Source organism: Gossypium arboreum, chromosome 1 (assembly GCF_025698485.1).
Source record: "Gossypium arboreum isolate Shixiya-1 chromosome 1, ASM2569848v2, whole genome shotgun sequence".
NCBI lineage: Eukaryota > Viridiplantae > Streptophyta > Magnoliopsida > Malvales > Malvaceae > Gossypium > Gossypium arboreum.
In genome coordinates this window covers 110,905,856-110,925,245 of record NC_069070.1, presented here as the reverse complement: position 1 = coordinate 110,925,245, position 19,390 = coordinate 110,905,856, and the positions used below count along the sequence as shown (strand labels likewise).

General features: G+C 33.0%; 2 protein-coding genes, 1 non-coding gene and 2 pseudogenes across 5 annotated transcripts; 2 read left to right on the top strand and 3 right to left on the bottom strand.

Moving 5' to 3' along the window:
* Nucleotides 1-431: 431 nt before the first annotated feature.
* LOC108480169 (chloroplastic lipocalin) lies at nucleotides 432-3,599 on the top strand. Of its 3 annotated transcripts, XM_017783065.2 has the most exons (5): nucleotides 432-781; nucleotides 1,212-1,329; nucleotides 1,631-1,870; nucleotides 2,679-2,969; nucleotides 3,175-3,599. In XM_017783065.2, exons 1-5 carry the CDS (start codon nucleotides 696-698, stop codon nucleotides 3,451-3,453), a joined length of 1,014 nt encoding a protein of 337 aa, XP_017638554.1. In that variant the 5' UTR covers nucleotides 432-695; the 3' UTR covers nucleotides 3,454-3,599. The 3 variants fall into 3 exon arrangements, with proteins under 3 accessions (XP_017638554.1, XP_052886266.1, XP_052886270.1); XM_053030306.1 differs by lacking the exon at nucleotides 1,212-1,329 and having other exon boundaries at nucleotides 435-781; nucleotides 1,663-1,870; XM_053030310.1 differs by lacking the exon at nucleotides 1,212-1,329 and having other exon boundaries at nucleotides 435-781.
* LOC108480170 (protein LHCP TRANSLOCATION DEFECT) lies at nucleotides 3,586-4,923 on the bottom strand. The gene is made up of 2 exons (XM_017783066.2): nucleotides 4,548-4,923; nucleotides 3,586-3,956 (listed from the first exon to the last, which is right to left on the bottom strand). Exons 1-2 carry the CDS (start codon nucleotides 4,806-4,808, stop codon nucleotides 3,699-3,701), a joined length of 519 nt encoding a protein of 172 aa, XP_017638555.1. The 5' UTR covers nucleotides 4,809-4,923; the 3' UTR covers nucleotides 3,586-3,698.
* A 2,556-nt stretch (nucleotides 4,924-7,479) lies between these two features.
* Nucleotides 7,480-8,373, top strand: LOC108481393 (germin-like protein 9-3; annotated as a pseudogene).
* Nucleotides 8,374-10,747: 2,374 nt separating this feature from the next.
* Nucleotides 10,748-11,184, bottom strand: LOC108481392 (60S ribosomal protein L23-like; annotated as a pseudogene).
* Nucleotides 11,185-17,248: 6,064 nt separating this feature from the next.
* LOC128282170 (small nucleolar RNA R71) lies at nucleotides 17,249-17,355 on the bottom strand. Its single transcript, XR_008272405.1, has one exon. It is a non-coding gene; the product is annotated as a small nucleolar RNA R71 (small nucleolar RNA).
* Between the last annotated feature and the right edge of the window lie 2,035 nt (nucleotides 17,356-19,390).

Below are 19,390 nucleotides of genomic sequence, written 5' to 3'. Positions count from 1 at the left end.
TTGTTTTATTCGTACTGGGCTACTGGCTTCAAAATAGACTGAAAAACTAAATCATGCTACACTTATCACTGATGTGTGGGTCAAGAATATTATTAAAAAATTGAGAAAATATATATTTATTAAAATTTATATAAAAGGACACCTTTAAAATTTTATTAAATAATGTTTTTAAATAAATACTCTGAGTATATTAAAATATTTAAAATAAATATTAAAAATTATATCAATTTTTAAAATTATTTATAAAATAAAAAAATACACTATTAATATATTAAATATTCAACGTCAATGTAAAAAAAAAAAACTGAATTGTCATGTTGAACAACTGAATCGTCAAAATCATGTAAAAAAATTGTATAGTTGAGTACATGTCATGGGACCTTATTTATATACAAAATGCAAAGATTGGAGACTGACCCAACATCACAAATATCCCATTTACAGATTTACTATGTTTTATTGCATGATGTTAACCATTATTAACTGTAAACATTAAACGTCCTCCTTTTCTAGATATTTTCAGAAGTTCCCAACAGTGAATATAAATTGGAGCTCAAAAGCAAAGATTAGCTGAAAAAGAAAGAAAAAAGTGAAAGCAGATTAAAGAGAGTTCAATTGGAACAACTTTTAGAGAAAGAGAGAGATTGTATTGAAGCATTATAGACAAAAAGTTAAGGGCTTAAAGGCAGATAACTATGGTGAACGCAATTCTTTATCATCAAACTTCACCACTGCTTCTCTTCCAATGTTGTTCATCCTCTCATCCTCCTCATATTCCCAGGTACCTTCAACTTCTCCCATTCTTCTTATTGATGGGTCTTTTCTTTTTTTATCTGGGTTTCTTTCATTTAGCTTTATTATAGGGTTTTTGATTGAAGTTTACTGGAAAGTTGAGAATTCATGAAAGAGAAAAATGGTAGCTCGAATAGTGTGTAGAATTGGTGAAAATGCTGCTTGTTTTACTTGACATTTTGTTATTATGTATGAGGGCATTTGTGAACCTTTAAAGCGAGATGATCATGGCTTCACAATTATATATGGTTTAATAGCAGTTTTGGTATTGAGTTTGCATAATAAAGGTTGGCGATAGGGTACTTCATTTTAGATGTTTCATGTGTCTTAATTGATGGGTTTTTAGAATTTCAGAAACCCATCAACATGCTCTAACATTTAACCCTTATCTTTGACATTTGACTGTGTCGCTATTACAGGGGATTGCCTGGAAAGCTGACATTAAATTGCTCTATCAAGAGCCCTCCTAATAAAGTTATTGCAAGTCATATTGTTTCAGGCCTTGCATCTTTGATATTTTTGTCTCAAACAAACCAGGTGAGGTAGTTGCTTTTTTTCTATTCCCAATGGTTTTGTCATTGTTTGATGAATTTATCCGAAGAGGTTTGTCTAATGGTTCGTCAGTTTATAAGCTTCTTTTCAGTATGAAAAAGGCATCCCTGCATGTGGTAACACTATTAAGATTGTAAGAAATTCAAATATCCACTCAAATTAAGCTTCAAAGTTGTCTAGATGTTGGGATAAGTACTTTCCAAATTCCAATGCCCTCTATGTGGAAATCTTAGCATTGCAGTACGAAGTGCTTTATGTTTTATACTTAATTGCCATTCGTTGGTAGGTTCTTGCTGCTGATTTATCTCATCACCCCAGCATCTGCCAGCTTGCAAGTGCCACGGATAATGAACTAACTCTACCCCTTGAAGAAGATTCTGGTGAAGGAAATGGAAAGCTAATGATGATGAGAGGGATGACAGCAAAGAACTTTGATCCTGTTAGATATTCTGGAAGGTGGTTCGAAGTAGCATCACTCAAACGCGGATTTGCAGGACAGGGTCAAGAAGACTGTCATTGCACTCAGGTAAACATTAAGGCTTTGTTGGTAGAGTGGAAAGGAAATTGGAAGGACAGAAAATTGAAGGGGTAGAAAAATAGAAAGATGGAAAATATAAATATTCTTTCCATAGGTGTCCTTGGTAGGGAAGATAAAATAAAACAATTGAAAAATATATAATTTGAACTAACATACACTTCTTCCATTTTCTCTCACATCATTCCAATTTATAAGAATTGGTTTGAAGGCATGAGGATGGAAAATGATCACCCCTCCTATTTTCTTTTCTCTCACTTTTCTTTCCAACCAAGCACACCCCAAATATATTTTCTTTACACTTTTCCACTCCCTCCTCCCATCTCTCCACTTTTCCACCTAACCAAACACACCCTAAAAGCTAGATACATAACTGATTTTGTGACACTTTACTGATTTACTCCCATATTGAGAAACTCTGAGGATCCGCTATAATATATTTGTAGAGACTTAAGCTCATACTTGAGAGTCACTTTTTGTGGGAAACTGTAAAACTTTCTGATCACTATACGGGTGCAGGTCTCCACAAATATTTTAATTTTACCTGCTATTGTTGTGACTGACAGAAGCTTGAACTATTTCAATCATCATAGGTTTCTTGAGTTTCACTTTACCATATGCAATTCAACGAATAAAAAATCGAACCGGATTTCAAGCTAGTTTTTTCAGAACTGGAAGCTAGTACTAGTTGCTTATCTCATCTTCATTACTGTTATAGATTTCATCCTGTCAAAACTTTTTTTTGACTCCCAAACTTTGATTGCTAAAACCACACATGTTGTAATCAATTAATTTGCAGGGAGTTTATACATTCGACATGAAAACACCTGCTATACAGGTTGATACGTTTTGTGTTCATGGAGGGCCGGACGGGTATATTACCGGAATAAGAGGAAAGGTTCAATGCCTTTCAGATGAAGATTTGGTGAAGAATGAAACTGATTTAGAAAAGCAAGAGATGATTAAAGAGAAGTGCTACCTTCGTTTCCCTACATTGCCTTTCATCCCCAAAGAACCTTACGATGTGATTGCTACCGATTATGACAATTTCTCCCTTGTTTCAGGAGCAAAAGACACAAGTTTTATCCAGGTAAACAAATAGCATATTTGATGAAGCATACATTAAATACTCATTACAGTACGGGTGTTCTTAACACAGATATTAGATACGAGTATATCGAGGCAAAAGACTGATTTCTTGTTCAAATCATACAGAAATACAACAGTTGATTCAGAATCTCAATATTTCAGATATGTAAAACTGGTTCTTTGTGAATCTGGTATTATTGTTTCAGATCTACTCAAGAACACCAAATCCGGGACATGAGTTCATAGAGAAGTACAAATCGTACTTGTCAAATTACGGATATGACCCAAGCAAAATCAAGGACACCCCACAAGATTGTCAAGTGATGTCCAACAGTCAGCTAGCTGCTATGATGTCCATGCCTGGGATGCAACAAGCTCTAACAAACGAATTCCCTGATCTTGAACTAAAGGCTCCTGTTGCATTTAACCCTTTTACGAGCGTATTTGACACTTTGAAGAAGCTGCTTGAGCTTTACTTCAAATAGATGTTCAAACTTCCATAAACACCATTTTATTTTCCGTATTTCAGAATGAAATTATACAGATGACAGTGTAAATCAGTAAAGTTATATCATCATTTGAGCTGGTAGTGGAAGTTTATCCAATTTATAGGCAGATTTAATACACGAAACACTAGCTTTTTTCTCTCTATCCAACAATGTTCAAACTAGGTATAAACAGACAAGATCAAGTTTTATATCAGTGATTGAAATAGATCGATTTGACCATGTCAAGGTTTTTGCACAGAGAAACCGAGAATGAAGTCTCTTATTTCTTCATTGACAGCCCTCTCAAGGGCAGTACGCCCATCTGCATCCTTGACATCATACTTAGCTCCAGCTCTCAACAGCTCTTCAATTTTCGGCTTGTCGCCTTCCGAGGCAGCCAGCATCAACAAAATGTCTACTGGGTGTATGTTTTGGTTCAAAAGAGCTTCCATCTTATCGTAGGAACCTTCGACAGCAAGCATCCCCATGTAATTGAAGTACTGCAAAACAAATTAGCTCCATCAATGGAAGAAACAAAGAAAGCTTTCGTATACATACGTGTATCAAACAGTTCCTTAAAAAGAGTATTTATGTTCGAACAAACACATACTCGGGCATGAATCTAGGGTACGATACTCCAACATATTCACAAGAGATTCATCTATTAACATCCACACATTTCCATTCTCTGGAGATGACATAATAATTAACAACCATTCAATAAGTTGATTAATTTTCAATCCTCTTTATATGTTTGTAATAATGATATATCATCATGAAATCATCTCGAAGAATTTAAAAAGAAAATTGTTTTCTACCCTTCAATCTAGCATCCTCTATCTAAGCTTTTAAGAGCTCTGGTGAAGAATTAGGTTCCTTTTCCAGGCAGGGAAAATGCTTGAATTCCCTAGTTCTTTTTCTTCATTACCAAACAACCAATAAGTAAAAACAAGAAAAAATAGCATTAAAAAGCTAAAAACACCCATTAAGCAAACAATCTCACACTTTCTATAACCTGAACAAATTGAACAAGATCAAGTTGTTCGACAAAGAAAAGCAAAGCTGCAAAAGTATAAAGCTTAAAGAACAACCTGCTCAACATCGTCCCTGTCAAAATCATCTCTGCCCTGGCTGCCATAAATGCCAGCACCTTCAGCATCAACGCCGTTCTTACCAAACTTGAACCAGCATTGAGTTCTTGAACCATTAGAGGGTCCAATTCTTGAAGGCCTTGACCAAGATAGAGTTTTTTGAGAGCCTAGAAACTTGGAACTGAGCTTTGGCAGAGATGGAAGAGAATTTACGGGTTTTGAACTACAGGGTATTTGAAAAGTACATGGGATTGAAGCCATTGATTCTTTTGATTTGTTCTTTTTGGTTCTGCGAGACAAGTAAATGAAAGTGGTTCGTTTCACTTCAAGTTTCTATCCACTCATTGTCTAGGAGAAGAAATGTTTGATAGTGTGTGTTGTTTTGTTGCATATTATCTTGCACAAGTGTTCTTGGCCGTTGATTTAGTTGACTATTTTAACAATAATGTACTATTTAGCTTTCATTATCTTTTGACCTTCTATGAATAAAAGGCTTAGTGCTTAGTTTGCCTTATTCTATTTTATTTTATTTTATTCTTCTATACAATTAGGGATCAGCAAAATTCGATTCGATTTGAAAAATTTGATAAAAATTTAAATTTTAAATTAAATAGTTCGAATTATTTGAGTTAGTCTAAGTTATTCGGATCAACTTGAATAAAAAATTAAGTTTTTCGGTTCAACTCAAATATGAATTACACAATTTGAGTTATTTAAAAATCTAAATAAGAAAAGATAAAACTACGTCATTTTGATAAATGTTTACCCATTAAGTTAAAAGGCAAAATCATTATATTGTTCATGTAGTTAAATAATCTTGTTCTTCGTCTACTAGTTAAATAATCGGTCCATCTAAACGCAACATTAAGTATAACTAATAGGATTCGTTAACTTGACTCGATTTGACTTGAAATTTTTTATTCGATTCAATTCGATTCGAAAAAAATTCAAATTGAGTTTAGTTGCTAAAATAGGATTTGTTAACTTGACCAACTCAAAAATTTTTGACTCGATCCGACTCGACTCGATCGAATACTCACTCTTATATACAATACCTAGAGGCTATTTTATAGATATGTTTTGAATTTATATATATTTTATGAATTAAATCTATTTTTTACACAAATAATAACACTTCTTTTATTTTAATATTTATTTTATTATTTTTAATACTTAAACTATCATTTCATTATATATTTTAATTCATACGATTAGGAAAAAAATTAACACGTGAAGCTATTAAAATGAATAACATTGCTTTCTTTTTACTTTTTATATTATGTAAATTATATTAATTAAAAAATTAAAATATAACATATAAATAATTCAAATAGTTTAATATTTATTTTTAAAAATTTCAAAAATATATAAATGTAAAATTTGAAAAGTTAAAATAGTATATAAAAACTTCAAATATTTATAAAAATAGAAAAAATAATTAAATTTAAAAAAATTACAAAAAACCCTCAAATTTAAAAAAATATATTCTTAAAATATGTAATAAATTTTATTTTATTTGCGAAAGACCAAAACTATATAAAGCATTCTAAGAATTCAAAATAATAGACTCGTAATTAAAAAATTGAAAAAATTAAAAGAATTCAAAATAATAGACCCGTAATTAAAAATTGAAAAAATTAACTTCGGAAAATTGAAAAAAATTCTAGAAAAACTGAAATATTTTAAAAAATTGCAAAAAATTATATTTTCTAAAGAATAATTTGAATTTTTAAAAAAGTATATTAAAATCCAAAATAAAATTTGTGCAACGATGATCAACATCGGCCAAAATCGATGGTATTTTAAAAAAATATCTTAATGTTTTAAAATTAATTTTATATTTTTAAAATATTTCAATAACCATGAATGTTACTTGTTTTAATTTAAATGATTAGAGATGTCACATGACATATTTTGAATTAAAAATATTAATTGATTTTTTTAACACTTTTATAAAAATTGGGTTTAAGTAGCAGGTAATATAATAATAATTTAAGTATCAATTTGAGACCAAAAAAAAAAATCAAAATAAAAAGATCGAATATAGTCCAAGAACCAAATTGAGCATTAAGCCTAATACAAAATAATTATTTAAAAATAAAATTAAAGTATTTTAAAAATATAAATATTTTATATTATTAAAAATAATATATTAAATTAATATTTTTTAACACCCTAAGTCAAGCGGAGATTTAATTCTAGTTGGAGTTTAAATTCTATGCAATAAAATGATTTATGTTACTCATTTAACTACTATTCATATAAAATCTATAAACTTACCCTTATAAACCCTCTAAACAAATATTTTAGTGATAGTAGAAGTTTTTTATATATTTATATATGTAAAATTACATATTTAAAATATAAATTTATATTTAAAAATAATATAATAAATAATAAAATATAATGCTTAAAATTAATAATAATAATACATATGAAATATGTACTAAATAAATAAAAATTTTAAAAGAGTTTATAAAATTGACCCGTATTTGATCCCAAATCCTCCTATTTTAATCAGCAATTTATTTCCATCATTGATGATCTTCACTTAAAGACCATCAAGCTTTTAATTTTGGTAATGAGAGTGTTAAAGTTGTGTGACCCAAATTTTTGTTAAAATAAAATACAAGTAGCAAGATAGGGAGATTTACGAGGGCAAAAGCCGCAGCCAATCACAAATGCGCAATAAGCAAAATACTAATGAAAAATGGTTAGTAGGACCGATTTGTCATTTTTTAAAAGTTGAGTGATTGAATTGAAATCAAATTGACTGTTTTGTCAGCTGTATCAAAGTTGAGTGACTATTGGTATAATTTACCCTAATTTTAATATCATATTATTTCAATAATAAATTATTTATTTGTTATTATTTTAGTAGTTAGGGACTATAGTTGAAATTGTTTCTCCCGGAGAATTGAAGACAGGAAATATGGATATGCCTTTAACTAAATCATCTGAATCTGCTAAGGAACATCCCAGATTCCTCAGCAATAAACAAAACCCGAGAACATAGACAAGAAATTTTGAGCCTATAGTTGCCATGACCATAATTCTTGTCTTTTTCATCAACTTTTAAGGAGTAATAATCAAACAAATATCTAATTGGCAATACCAAGAAACTGTTCCATATATATACACACACATATGGAATTCTTTCCAAAGCATAGAAGCATTGTTTCCAAGGTTTTTCAACCATGGCCTTGACTATCAAGCAACAAGTCTTCCTAGCAGTACTAGTTCAATTCTCGCCTTCCCTTTATCAGCACTAAGTGGAGATCCTGATATTACCTCTGATTTTGTGGCTCCATTTGGAGTCAATGTATTGGATGGAAACTTTTTCACCTATACTGGCATGAGGCCACTCATTGCCTCTGATCCACCAACTAATTTCACTGTAACAAAAGCAACCATGGCTGAATTCCCTGCCCTTAATGGACAAAGTGTTTCCTATGCTGTTTTATAGTACCCTGCTGGTTCAGTTAACCCTCCTCATACTCATCCTCGTGCAACCGAACTTTTGTTTCTCACCTATGGCATACTTGTAGTTGGATTTGTTGACACTACTAACAAGCTATTCACTCAAAGACTTCAAGCTGGTGATATTTTTGTGTTCCCAAAGGGATTAGTCCACTATCAGTTCAACTGTGCAGAGAATGATTCCGCGATCGCGGTTTCAGCTTTCGGTAGTGCAGCTGCTGGCACTGTCTCAGTTCCTTCAACGGTGTTGGCAACAGGCACTGATGATAATATCTTAGCAAAGTCTTTCAAAACAGATGTTTACACAATTCAGAAGCTCAAAGCAGGGTTTGCACCTAAGGCCTGAGATGGGGATTTTAAGCATTAACAATAATTCCACTTCTGGGGTTTTAAGATTTAATCGCATATGTATTTCTGGTATTTGTTGCAACATCAAATAACATGTTATAGCATGAATCCCTAATGTTCTTGAATTCCAAGTCTTAAGACAGTGAAAGTGCTTGGCTGCTTCAATTTATCTGCAGCAAAATGGAACAACTTTTAAATTAGGATTTGCAGTTCCAACTAAAAATTTCTATGGTTTCCTTGAATGGTTCAGTTATGAAACCAGGAGATAATCTATGGTTTGATTTCCTTTCGACAAGGTGTATTAAGATGATTTGAACCTATCCAGTTTTCATTTAAGAGATGATTAAAGACCAGAGATATCAAAATGAAGCAATTAATGAAACTCAAATATAGTGCCATCACATGATTACTGTATTTGTTTTTCTGCAATTCATCTTTGCCTACAGAAAATCATGGAGGCTTACTTTTACTTGGAAGGATGAGAAGGGGCTTGAATTTTTGGCCTATGCTCCAAGGCCTTTCTTCGAGGATGTTATTATCGATACCAAAGGACGAAATAGCCTTAGCTGGCAACCTGAAGTGTTTGATTGTAAAGTTTACTGGTTCTGTTGACAAAACCAACTTTTAGGCTTCCATCGACATTGATTGTAAGAGTCCCAAAATTCTTTGGATTTGAAGTACATTTAAATATATATATATATATATATATATATCACGCAAGGAGTGACAGAAGAAGAAGAGTTGTGAAGCTTGTTCATCAAGACAACGTGCTGCAGTGCCAGAAGCAACTCCATCTGTATATCTGCTGTGTCCGCAGTAAACTACAATATATACTTAGCTAGGGCCTATGCCGGGTATAGAGTACGAGGGAAGCCTTCATCATAAGATCATGAAGAAGTTGAAGCAATTGAGAACATCAAACGAGACGCCATCGCAAGCTGCAAAACCTAGTGTTGAAGGTTTCAGTTATCGGGCAGTGTTAACAGGCTCCAATTTCAATGCTTTTCTATCACAGCTACAAGATGAGTGATATATCAGGCATAACTCATTCATAATCAGAAGCAAAAGAGTCATGCATAAGCATAAGAGCAAGAACTTAGAATAATACATACAGCTTAAAAGAAGCTATGATAGTGAGAAACATTGCACTGTCATTATATTGTGAAGTATCTAAAATCTAGACATTGCAACAATCAATAACTTGTTAATATATATTATCATTGATAAGGAGACTTTAATAGTAGAAATAAGAGGGTTTGTCAAGGAACAAACCTTCAGAGATCGAGCTGACAGAATAAGTGATCGAACATTTACAGATCCCTCTAAACAATACTATTGCATCAGCTTGAACATCCTTATTTTCGTATATATAGATATCAGCTTTGATAAGAGAGACTGCAGATTCTCCGGTGAATAACCTTCTTGAGGGGAGGTTGGTTTTGGACTCTCAACAGCAGTAGTACTGTTTTTAGGGTGTTTATGCTTGGTTTTAGTCTCAAGTTTTTATCGAGTTCTTGAAGTTTTATTGGGAATGTTTAGGGTCCACCAAAGAAATGTTTGATCCACTAAGACCATTTAAGGGCATGGGTTACCTTCTTTTTTTTCTTCTTCCAATTTTAATTATTCTCTTTTACATTTACAAGCTGACTGATATAACATAGTTAAAAATCAGAAGCAAAAGAGTCATTCATAAATAAGAGCGAGACCAATAGAGCAAAACAATACAAGTTTACATCAAACCACCAAGATGCAGCATTGCTTTGATTTCCTTGGTAAAGCCGACAACACTAGGAATATCTTCAAGTTTTCTTCTTCAGAATAGTGTGGTTCTGTAAGTACTGCCAACTTCTCTAGAACTCTACCATTCTTTAGGATATACTTTGCCTTTCCCATATAATCTTTTTCATCTGTAAAGTTTAAAATTTTGATGGACTTGAGTTTACACAACAAACAAGTCATTGATATTTATCTTATATTTTCTTACCAATTTTTTGCCATGCGTTTTATAACATTGTTATTATTTAAATAATAATTTAAAATATTTAATAGTCACAATCATAAAAATTGATTTAAACTTGTGTAATTTATTTAAAATTTGATAATGTATTTTTTATTTAATTTTTAAAACCTTTTATTAAAAAATTCTAAACAATATTTTCAACTTTAAAAACTTGTAAAATTGTTTTAAATATGTTATTTTAAATTTATGAAACTTTTAAAATGAATAAAAATTTTGATATTATATTTAAAATATTTTTATACTTTTTAGCATTAAATATAAAATAGTTTACAAAATTTTAAAATCAATTTTTAAAAATGTATTACAAATTTTTATCTTAAAATATTTCTTAAAACAATTTAGTTTAATGTTATTAGTAATGTGTTATTTCAATTTCAATGGTATTGGCTGCAGTTGCAATCCTTGGCCACAGATCAACACACTCCTTCCCAATTGGACCGGTAGCGGCAGAACCTTTCGTTTCTCCTTTCGGATTCACGATAACACCAACAATATCTTCAAAGTACATGTAAACACCATCCTTTCAACGCCAAGGCTTGCGCTGCCTCACAATGACGATAAACAAGACCTTCCATAGATCAGGCTTCTTTTCTTGACAAAGCCATCACCATGTCTTCAATACAAGCTGGCGCGGCAATTGATTGAGGCGGCCCTTGATTCCCTACATGGAAATATGTAGAGGTTCTTAGAATCGGTGTTATCAGTATAGTTCATGGTGGTAATCACGGGTAAACCTAGTGACATCTTGAACTTGTTTCCACTTGATCTTCCACGTCTTCGTTTCGACATTTTCCCTTAATTTTAGCTTTATTATTACCTAGTGTTAAGAAAAAAAGAACTCAATAACAACAAAATGCTATACCAATAACATTAAAACCAGCGGCGAAGCCAGAAAATCTTTTTAGGGGCGGATGAAATTTTAATTTTTTATAGTTTATATCTTTATAATTTGTAAAGGATTAAAATGAATTTTGATAATTTTAGAGAGGCCAACGTGCAATTTTACCTTTACTAATTTAAAATTTTTAAAAAAATTTAAGGGCCAAAATAATAATTTTACATTTTAGGGGGGCCGGGGCCCACGCCAGCCCCCTGGCTCCGCCCCTGATTAAAACTAATCAGGTCCCCTATTATCTCCTATCTAATAAACAAATAAATAAAATAGATTGAATGTGTAATTGTAGTAAAACTTCACCTGTTGACCTTTTAGTTTTTTTGGTAATACGAATTATTTTAAGTAATTTTCATTCTAAGATTTTTTATTGGGTCACGTCACGGGTGCTCTCTAAAGAGGTAAACGGTTAGCCATGAAATGTGCTTCATTCTCATGAGTGAGGATTAAACCCCTAACCTTATAGTTAAAGAATAAAATGAACAACTACTATACCAAATCTCATGGTTAAAACTTATGTAAACTTGAACGCATGTTAACTACTCTTTCTTTTATATTTGTTTATATATATAAACCCTAAACCCCACATATACAAACTTAAAAAGATAGGTCATTTGACGTGAGCCCTAAGGTCAACTACATTTTGATCATCATTCTTTTGAGCTGAACGAACCCAACGCTTCATTGGGTAAAGCGATCTCGATCTCTTTGTATTATATGTGATGATAATTAGTTCTATTTCTAGTATACTGTCAATAATATTAGATCTTTATATATATAGGTTATTATCATGCAGGTAACCTCAATATAAGAATGATAGTTGAAAGTTTCATGGGATTTGAATGATGGATTAAGAAGCATGCACATTTGTTTTAGGATAAAAACAACCAAGATACGAACAATAATGAAGGTCTAATATTAGTGACAGTATACTAGAAATAATCTAATTATCATCACATATAATACTAAGAGATTGAGAAGCTTTGGATTCGTTCAACTCAAAAGAATGACGATCAAAATGTAGTAGACCCCAAGGCTCACATGGAATGACCTATCCTTTTTCGAAAATGATATTGCAACTATTGCCTTTTGCTTTTCTCTCTCGCTTGAATTTGGTTAAGTGTTCATATTCCGTATATTTTTTACCCTTATATTTAGTATTTTGTTTGATTTTTTAGTGAAATATTGCATATTTTACTTTGCATGATTTATGTCTCATTTACATTTATTAGAGTTTTTATATAGTTATGCTTGATTTTTATAGGATTTTGATATTTGATATTTAATTAAGTGTTTTGTGATTTGAATTAGGATTATGGGAGATTAAGGTTCGACTTAAAGACTACTGGAAACTAAAACAAGCAAAACTGAGTCGAATGGAGGTTGAAACAAAAACGAGCGACTTTGTCGAGTCGGTATCTTTGCCCCAAGCCATCGCCCCAACATGTAGTGAGGAGATCCCTCGTTGGCGCCCTTGCATGGTCTTGGTGCCCCAATGTCCCTGCCTCATCCTAGCGCCCCAGTTCGTGCACCCGTACCTCAAGCCTCCCACACCCCAATGCCAACCTTGTCACTTTGATGCGTTTTGTTCGTGTTTTGATCGAGCTTTAAGAGTATTTTGGTCGTTTAGGAGTTTTACAACTTCAACCTAGCTCTTGTAACCTAATTTAGGTCAATTAGACAATATAAATATGATATTTTGAGTGGGAGTTAGGGCCTTTTACTATTTTATCACATTATTGCTATTTTATTGTTTATTGCGTTTTTTGACTCCATGGCTTTCTAAAGACCCTATTCTAGTCAAATGATTATCGAAGTTTGATTCAATAAATTAATGAAAGTTAATTTGTGCTTAATTTTTCTTCATTCTTTAGTATTTGTGCATTTTCTGCTTGAATTACAATTGTTCAGGTTAATTTGTTAAATATTCAGTCAATATCTAATAACTTCAAACGATTGCCTTTTCAATTAGAATAATTAGATCTGAAATTATTTCATTCATTCTAATACTTGTGATGAACTACATAATTGTTTATGTCATAGTGTATGATCATGTGGTGCGGATATGTAATCTAACTTAAATAACCCCTATAGAGTTGAGTTTGTTGATTAGAATTAGATCTCTCGTTTTTAATGCTACTGGTAAGTTAAATCTTAGTCTTTGAGTTACAATGTTATTTATTGGTTAGGGAAGTAATTTCAAATAAGTTGCCTCGTGGTTACTGAACATATAAGGAGATATTAGTTGAATGACATTGAGTCAACAATGTTAACTAAAATTAATTTATTAAAAGCATTGAAGATATCTTTCCATCGACAATCATATTTATGAATCAAATGAAGATTTTATCTTCGACTAAAGCTTTTTCTCATTGATTTTTCAAAAAAAATTATTTATTGTAATGCGGTCGTTGAGAGCACCAAAAATATCATATCCCTATAAAAAATTAAAAATAATAAAAATAATAGTATAAGGGAAGTAGGGTCAAATCCTTAGGGACCGGATTTGCACAATTGCTTGTTCCTCGAAATCCTGGACAAAATTGTGCCCAAGAAAACCTGCGTACATGAAAAAAATAAAAAAATAGAATTAAAAGTTTTGATTTAATTGGAAGTGCGAAAATTAAAATTGAAATAGTAGAGATAAATAGGGTTGAGAAAAAAGTTTCTTATAGAGAGATTCTAGCCTCCGGTTGTCTCAATCCGCTTTGGGTTCAATCCTCGGCTTTTAGGTGTCCTTCTCAAACAGAATAAGCCAGTTATAGTGGAAGAGGATGCCTACAAGCACCAGCTCCAAAATTTTAGACTTACGATTTAGCGGAACCTGACTCTAGCCAACAATCGCTTTTGTGGGATCATCTTATGCTAGATCATCACTTCTCAATGGCGAATCCCACTCCATTTTGTCTCTTGGGCTCGCCAACCTCTGACGCAGTAAGCTAACAAACCGATTATGCAACCTTCCCAAAACATACAAAGCGGTCATTTTTGCACACATTGAAAAGATCACCTTTTAAGGGATATGGATGGAAGCGTCAGCCCCGTAATGTGGAGAAACGATGAATACTCGTCGAGAAGGCTAAGTAAGGATTCTAAGCCTCATGAACCCTTTTTGGGGAACTTTGACAACCTTCGGCTAGATAGATTTAGTGACTCAAGCTTTTTGGGAAAAAATAAATATAATGGAAATGGAATTTTTATTGGAAAAATAAGAAATGAACAAAAGGTTAAACTTTTTGGGGGAGAGAGTGTTTACAGGAAGATGAGTGAAATTTGTGTCACTCCATCCCCTATTTATAGTACTAGGAAACCTAGTTTATTCCTAATTAAATTCTAAAAGATAAATACAATTAAATAAAGATAATTAAAGATAAATAAGAATAAATAAAGATAAAAGCTAAAATTAAATCTAAATAATAATCCTTAATAATTATCCTATTATAATTGGAATTAAGATAGAGTCTTGTGCTATAAAATCTCTTCTTTTGCTTTTTTGCTCCCAAAATCTTCCACACTTTGCATTTTCGGCACCACTTCTTTCCTACTTCGCATGCTGGCCCAATTTAACTTTAAATTCACACTTTTAGGCCTCAAATTCCATTTTGCCTTCAATTTAGTCCCTATAAGATAAAAAACCATAAGTAGCTCAAATTAGTAGGATCATACTCAAAATAAACATATAATTAATGCATAAAAATATGTCATCCTAGAGTATTATCATATTGTTTTTTTCGTTGAGCTTTTAATTCAATTTTAGTTTTTGAGTTTCTAAAAACCCCTCTTATTACTTAATATGTTTTTTCTTAAGAAATAAAATTATTACTAATCTTTTTGTATACAACTCTACTTGTCGCTATCTACTAATTTTATATTTTCAATTATTTTTTTGTGGGTGATAAACCGTAATTTATACATATTTTTATCCCATGCTTAGCCCATTTATGAATGGTTTCTCCTTAGATTTGGTGAATTCGATGCTCCTAATCCTTTAATTTCATGTTTTATACTTAGGAGAGCGTAGGAGAGTAAAAAGAGTGAGAAACGAGCCGAAAACGGAGAAAATGGACCCACGTGGGAAATCAACATGGCCTGGACTTCCTCACACGGGCGTGTCACACGATCGTGTCTATTTGGCAGGATTGAAGCACGACTTACACGGGTAGACTACACGCCCATGCCTATTCAACAGCCTTGACCACGGGCTGGAGTAATCGCACACGGGCGTGTCCCTACCGATCCCAAGTATAGTCCTAGTCAGAAAAGGCCAATTTTTAAGGCTCTTAGGCATTCTAAAGCCTATAAAAACACTTGAGGAGGCACTTAGGAAGGGGAGGCAGAGTAGGAAGTAAGGAATTACTTAAGGAAAGTCGATTGATCCATCTCAGAAGTCGGATTCATCATCAAGACTGAAGATCTCCCTTTAAGTTCCTTCAGGAGTTTTGGGCTTTCTTATGTTTTGTTATCTTTATGCTTTTGAGATGTTTTCCTTCATAAGTATGAACTAAAACCCCTAAATACTTAAGGGGAATGAAACCTAAGACAAATCTTGTTGTTATTATCTGAATTGTATGATAAATATTTGACTTGTTCTTAATTATGTGTTCTTAATTCTTGCTTTAATATTCCAAGATATTGATTCAAGTTAACGCTCTTATTCAGAGGAGGAATAGACCCTGTTTAAGAGTAAAATTGTCATAATTAAGCAGAGTTGATTGTGCGCCTAGAGATAGGGTGACAAGATTTTGCCGGATTATGGTGAAACCTAATAAGGGAATCCATAGATCGAGTTAATGCAATTCTCGGGTGTTAATTAGAAAGAGATTTCAATTATTCAACCTAGGGTTAGACGTTATTAGTCTTGAGAGGGATAATAAGATAACTTAGGGATTTCTACGCATTAAGTCAGATGAATAAATCGTCTGATTCAGAGTCAAATAACAATTGAAGTTTAGGTGGATTTTTCCTTAGGTATTGTCTTAATCAATCAAATTTTCCCAAAAGTATTTTCCCAAGTTTTCTTTCTGTGCATTCTTAGTTAGTAATTAGTTTAAATAACCAAACCTCTTAATTTTTAGGCTAGATAATAAAAAGGAAGTAAGTACTAGTATTCGTAGTTCTTTTGGGTTCGACAATCTGGTCTTGTTGAACTATACTACTATTCGATAGGTACACTTGCCTTAATCGTGATAATAAGTAGTCTCAAGAACGATTCATTTATAAATTTTTAAAACCTGTTACAAATATCATGCATCAAGTTTTTGGCGCCGTTGTCGGGGAATTAGGATATTAGGAACACTCGATTTTTATTACTTTATCCATTTTACTTTTATTGCAATTTAAATTTTTATTTTCTTTTCTAATTCTTCATTTATTTTCTTCTGACAGGTTTTTTTTTTCTAGTTTATGACCAGAAGAAACCCGTCAGGACCATTACTGTTTGATAGTGAGACCGATCGTACAGTTCTCAGAAACCGAAGAGAAATAAGGCGAAGCTTACGATACACAGAGGAAGAGCAAGAGGACGATACTTCAACCACAACCGAGGAGATGGTTGAAAACCAAGAAAATCCGTTACCTCCTGCGATTGCTGTTAATCAGAATCCTGCTCCGTGCACTATGTATGATTATGCTAAACCTTCTTTAACAATAAATCGAGCATAGTTAGACCTGCTGTAGCTGCAAATACTTTTGAACTGAAACCTAACACAATTCAAATGATACAGCAATTTGTTCAGTTTGATGGTTTGTAGGACGAAAATCCCAACGCTCACTTGGCAAACTTTTTGGAATTATGTGATACATTTAAAATTAATGATATTTCTGATGAAGCCATTCGCTTTCGGTTATTCCCTTTTTCATTGAAAAACAAAGCTAAATAGTGGTTGAATTCATTACTACGGGGGTCAATCACTACTTGGGAACAAATGACCGAAAATTTTTTATTAAAATATTTTTCTGGCTAAATTACGTAATGATATCTCTTCTTTTGTGCAGATAGATTTAGAAACACTCTACGATGCATGGGAGAGATACAATGACCTCTTGAGAAGATGCCCTCACCATGGGTTACCACTCAGGCTACAGGTTCAAACCTTTCATAATGGCCTGAATCATTCGACTCGACAAATGGTTGACGCAACTACTGGCGGAACTATCAATAATAAGACACCTGAAGATGCCTATAAATTTATAGAGGAGATGTCACTGAATAACTATCAGTGGCAAGTCATGAGGACAAAGCCAACGAAAACAACCAGCGTTTATAATGTCGATTCGGTCACCATGCTCTCTAATCAGGTAGAATTCTTGAATAAGAAAATTGATGATTTTCTTAGTTCTTCACTGGTTCACTCAGTAATGCAGTATGAAGCAAGTGGAGGTGGATCAAACAATTCAGAATACCCACCCTATGGCCATAACATGGAGAACGAGCAGTTAAATTTCATGGGTACTAATCTTCAATCTCAAAATAACCCTTATAGTAATACTTACAATGCAGGTTGGAGGAACCACCCAAATTTCTCATGGGGAGGCCAAGGGAATCAGAGACCATCACCTCCAGGCTTCCAACAACCATCTTACCAATAAGAGAAAAAGCTGAACCTTGAGGAGATGCTAACAAAATTCATCTCAGTGTTAGAAACTCGTTTTCAAAACATTGAGACAACACTTAAAAATCAACAAGCGTCGATCCAAGGGCTCGAAACTCATATAGGTCAGCTTGCTAAATTGATATCCAAACGACCACAAGCTAGCCTGCCGAGTAACACTGAATCTAACCCAAGGGAGAAAATCAATTCAATTACCATTCAAGATGAAGAAGGGTTAGTTGCACCTGAACCAGAGTAGAGGCAGGAAACTGTGGTAATAAAGGTAAGGGTGAAGTGGACCACAATGACCAGAAAACTGTAAGTAAAGAGTATAAACCACGGGTGTCATACCCCAATGCGATAAGGAAAGACCGTACAGATGAAAAATTTGGTAAATTCCTTAAATTATTAAAAAAATTACATATTAACTTACCGTTTATTGAAGCTCTTTCGCAGTTGCCAAACACAGTCAAATTCTTAAAGGAGCTTTTAACAAACGAAAGTTAGATGAGGCGTCGCATATGGAGTTGAATGCAGTTTGCTCAACCATTCTATAGAATAAGCTACCCAACAAATTGAAAGATTCAGGGAGTTTTACGAGTCCTTGTTTAATTGGTAGTTTAGATGTTCATAATGCATTGGTTGACTTAGGGGCAAGCATTAATGTTATGTCTTATAAAATGTTTAAACAACTAGGTCTTGGGAAATCCTAACAAACTAGGATGAGCATTCAATTGACTGATAAAACCATTAGATTTCCTAGTGGTATCATTGAAAATGTTCTTGTTAAGATCGATAAATTTATATACCCAGTAGACTTTGTTGTTCTAGACATGGAAGAGGATAGTAACGCACCTTTAATTTTAGGACGACCCTTTTTAGCGATTGCTAGAACCATTATTGATATTGGTACAGGTGAACTCACATTTCGTGTGGGAGACGAAACAATCACCTTTCAAGCTCATAATTCGAGTAACATATCAAAAATTGAAGGTGGTTGTATAAATCATTCTACTAGTATTAATCATGTGGTGAAACCCTCTGTTAGGAAACAGTTACGAAGAACGCATATGAGCCGTGTTCAAACAATAACAAAGGACCTATCTATGAAGAGTGAAGGCTACAAATCAAGGAGCTAGATGAATGGCGGGCACAGAAATCATGAACACTCGATAAACTAAAACCGAGCCAGAACGAGCTCAATACCTTACCAAATCAACTTAAGGTTGGAGACAAAGTACTACTAGATGCAACAGATCCTCGTATTACCACTCCTGAACCTAATGAAGAAATTTATCTTACGTTACTCAGTATTTTCCCATATGGTACAGTTGAGGTAATTCATCCCAAATTCGGTACTTTAAAGGTAAATAATACTCGTCTTAAACTTTATGTTAATAAAGTTGATAGCAGGGATGAGAAGTGTAAACTCCTCACACCACCTTGACCATGCAGAAGAAAGGTAAGTCTAGCTTAAGACTATAAATAAGCGCTTCTCGGGAGGCAACCCGAG

Bases quoted from the DNA above. Each gene is read 5' to 3' on its own strand.
- LOC108480170 (XM_017783066.2), bottom strand. From the start codon at position 4,808: ATGGCTTCAATCCCATGTACTTTTCAAATACCCTGTAGTTCAAAACCC. The intron at 3,957-4,547 runs GTTGTTCTTTAA...TTTGTTTTGCAG, and splicing joins ACAGGGACGATGTTGAGCAG to TACTTCAATTACATGGGGAT.
- LOC108480169 (XM_017783065.2), top strand. From the start codon at position 696: ATGGTGAACGCAATTCTTTATCATCAAACTTCACCACTGCTTCTCTTC. The intron at 1,330-1,630 runs GTGAGGTAGTTG...ATTCGTTGGTAG, and splicing joins TTTTGTCTCAAACAAACCAG to GTTCTTGCTGCTGATTTATC. The intron at 2,970-3,174 runs GTAAACAAATAG...TTATTGTTTCAG, and splicing joins AAGACACAAGTTTTATCCAG to ATCTACTCAAGAACACCAAA.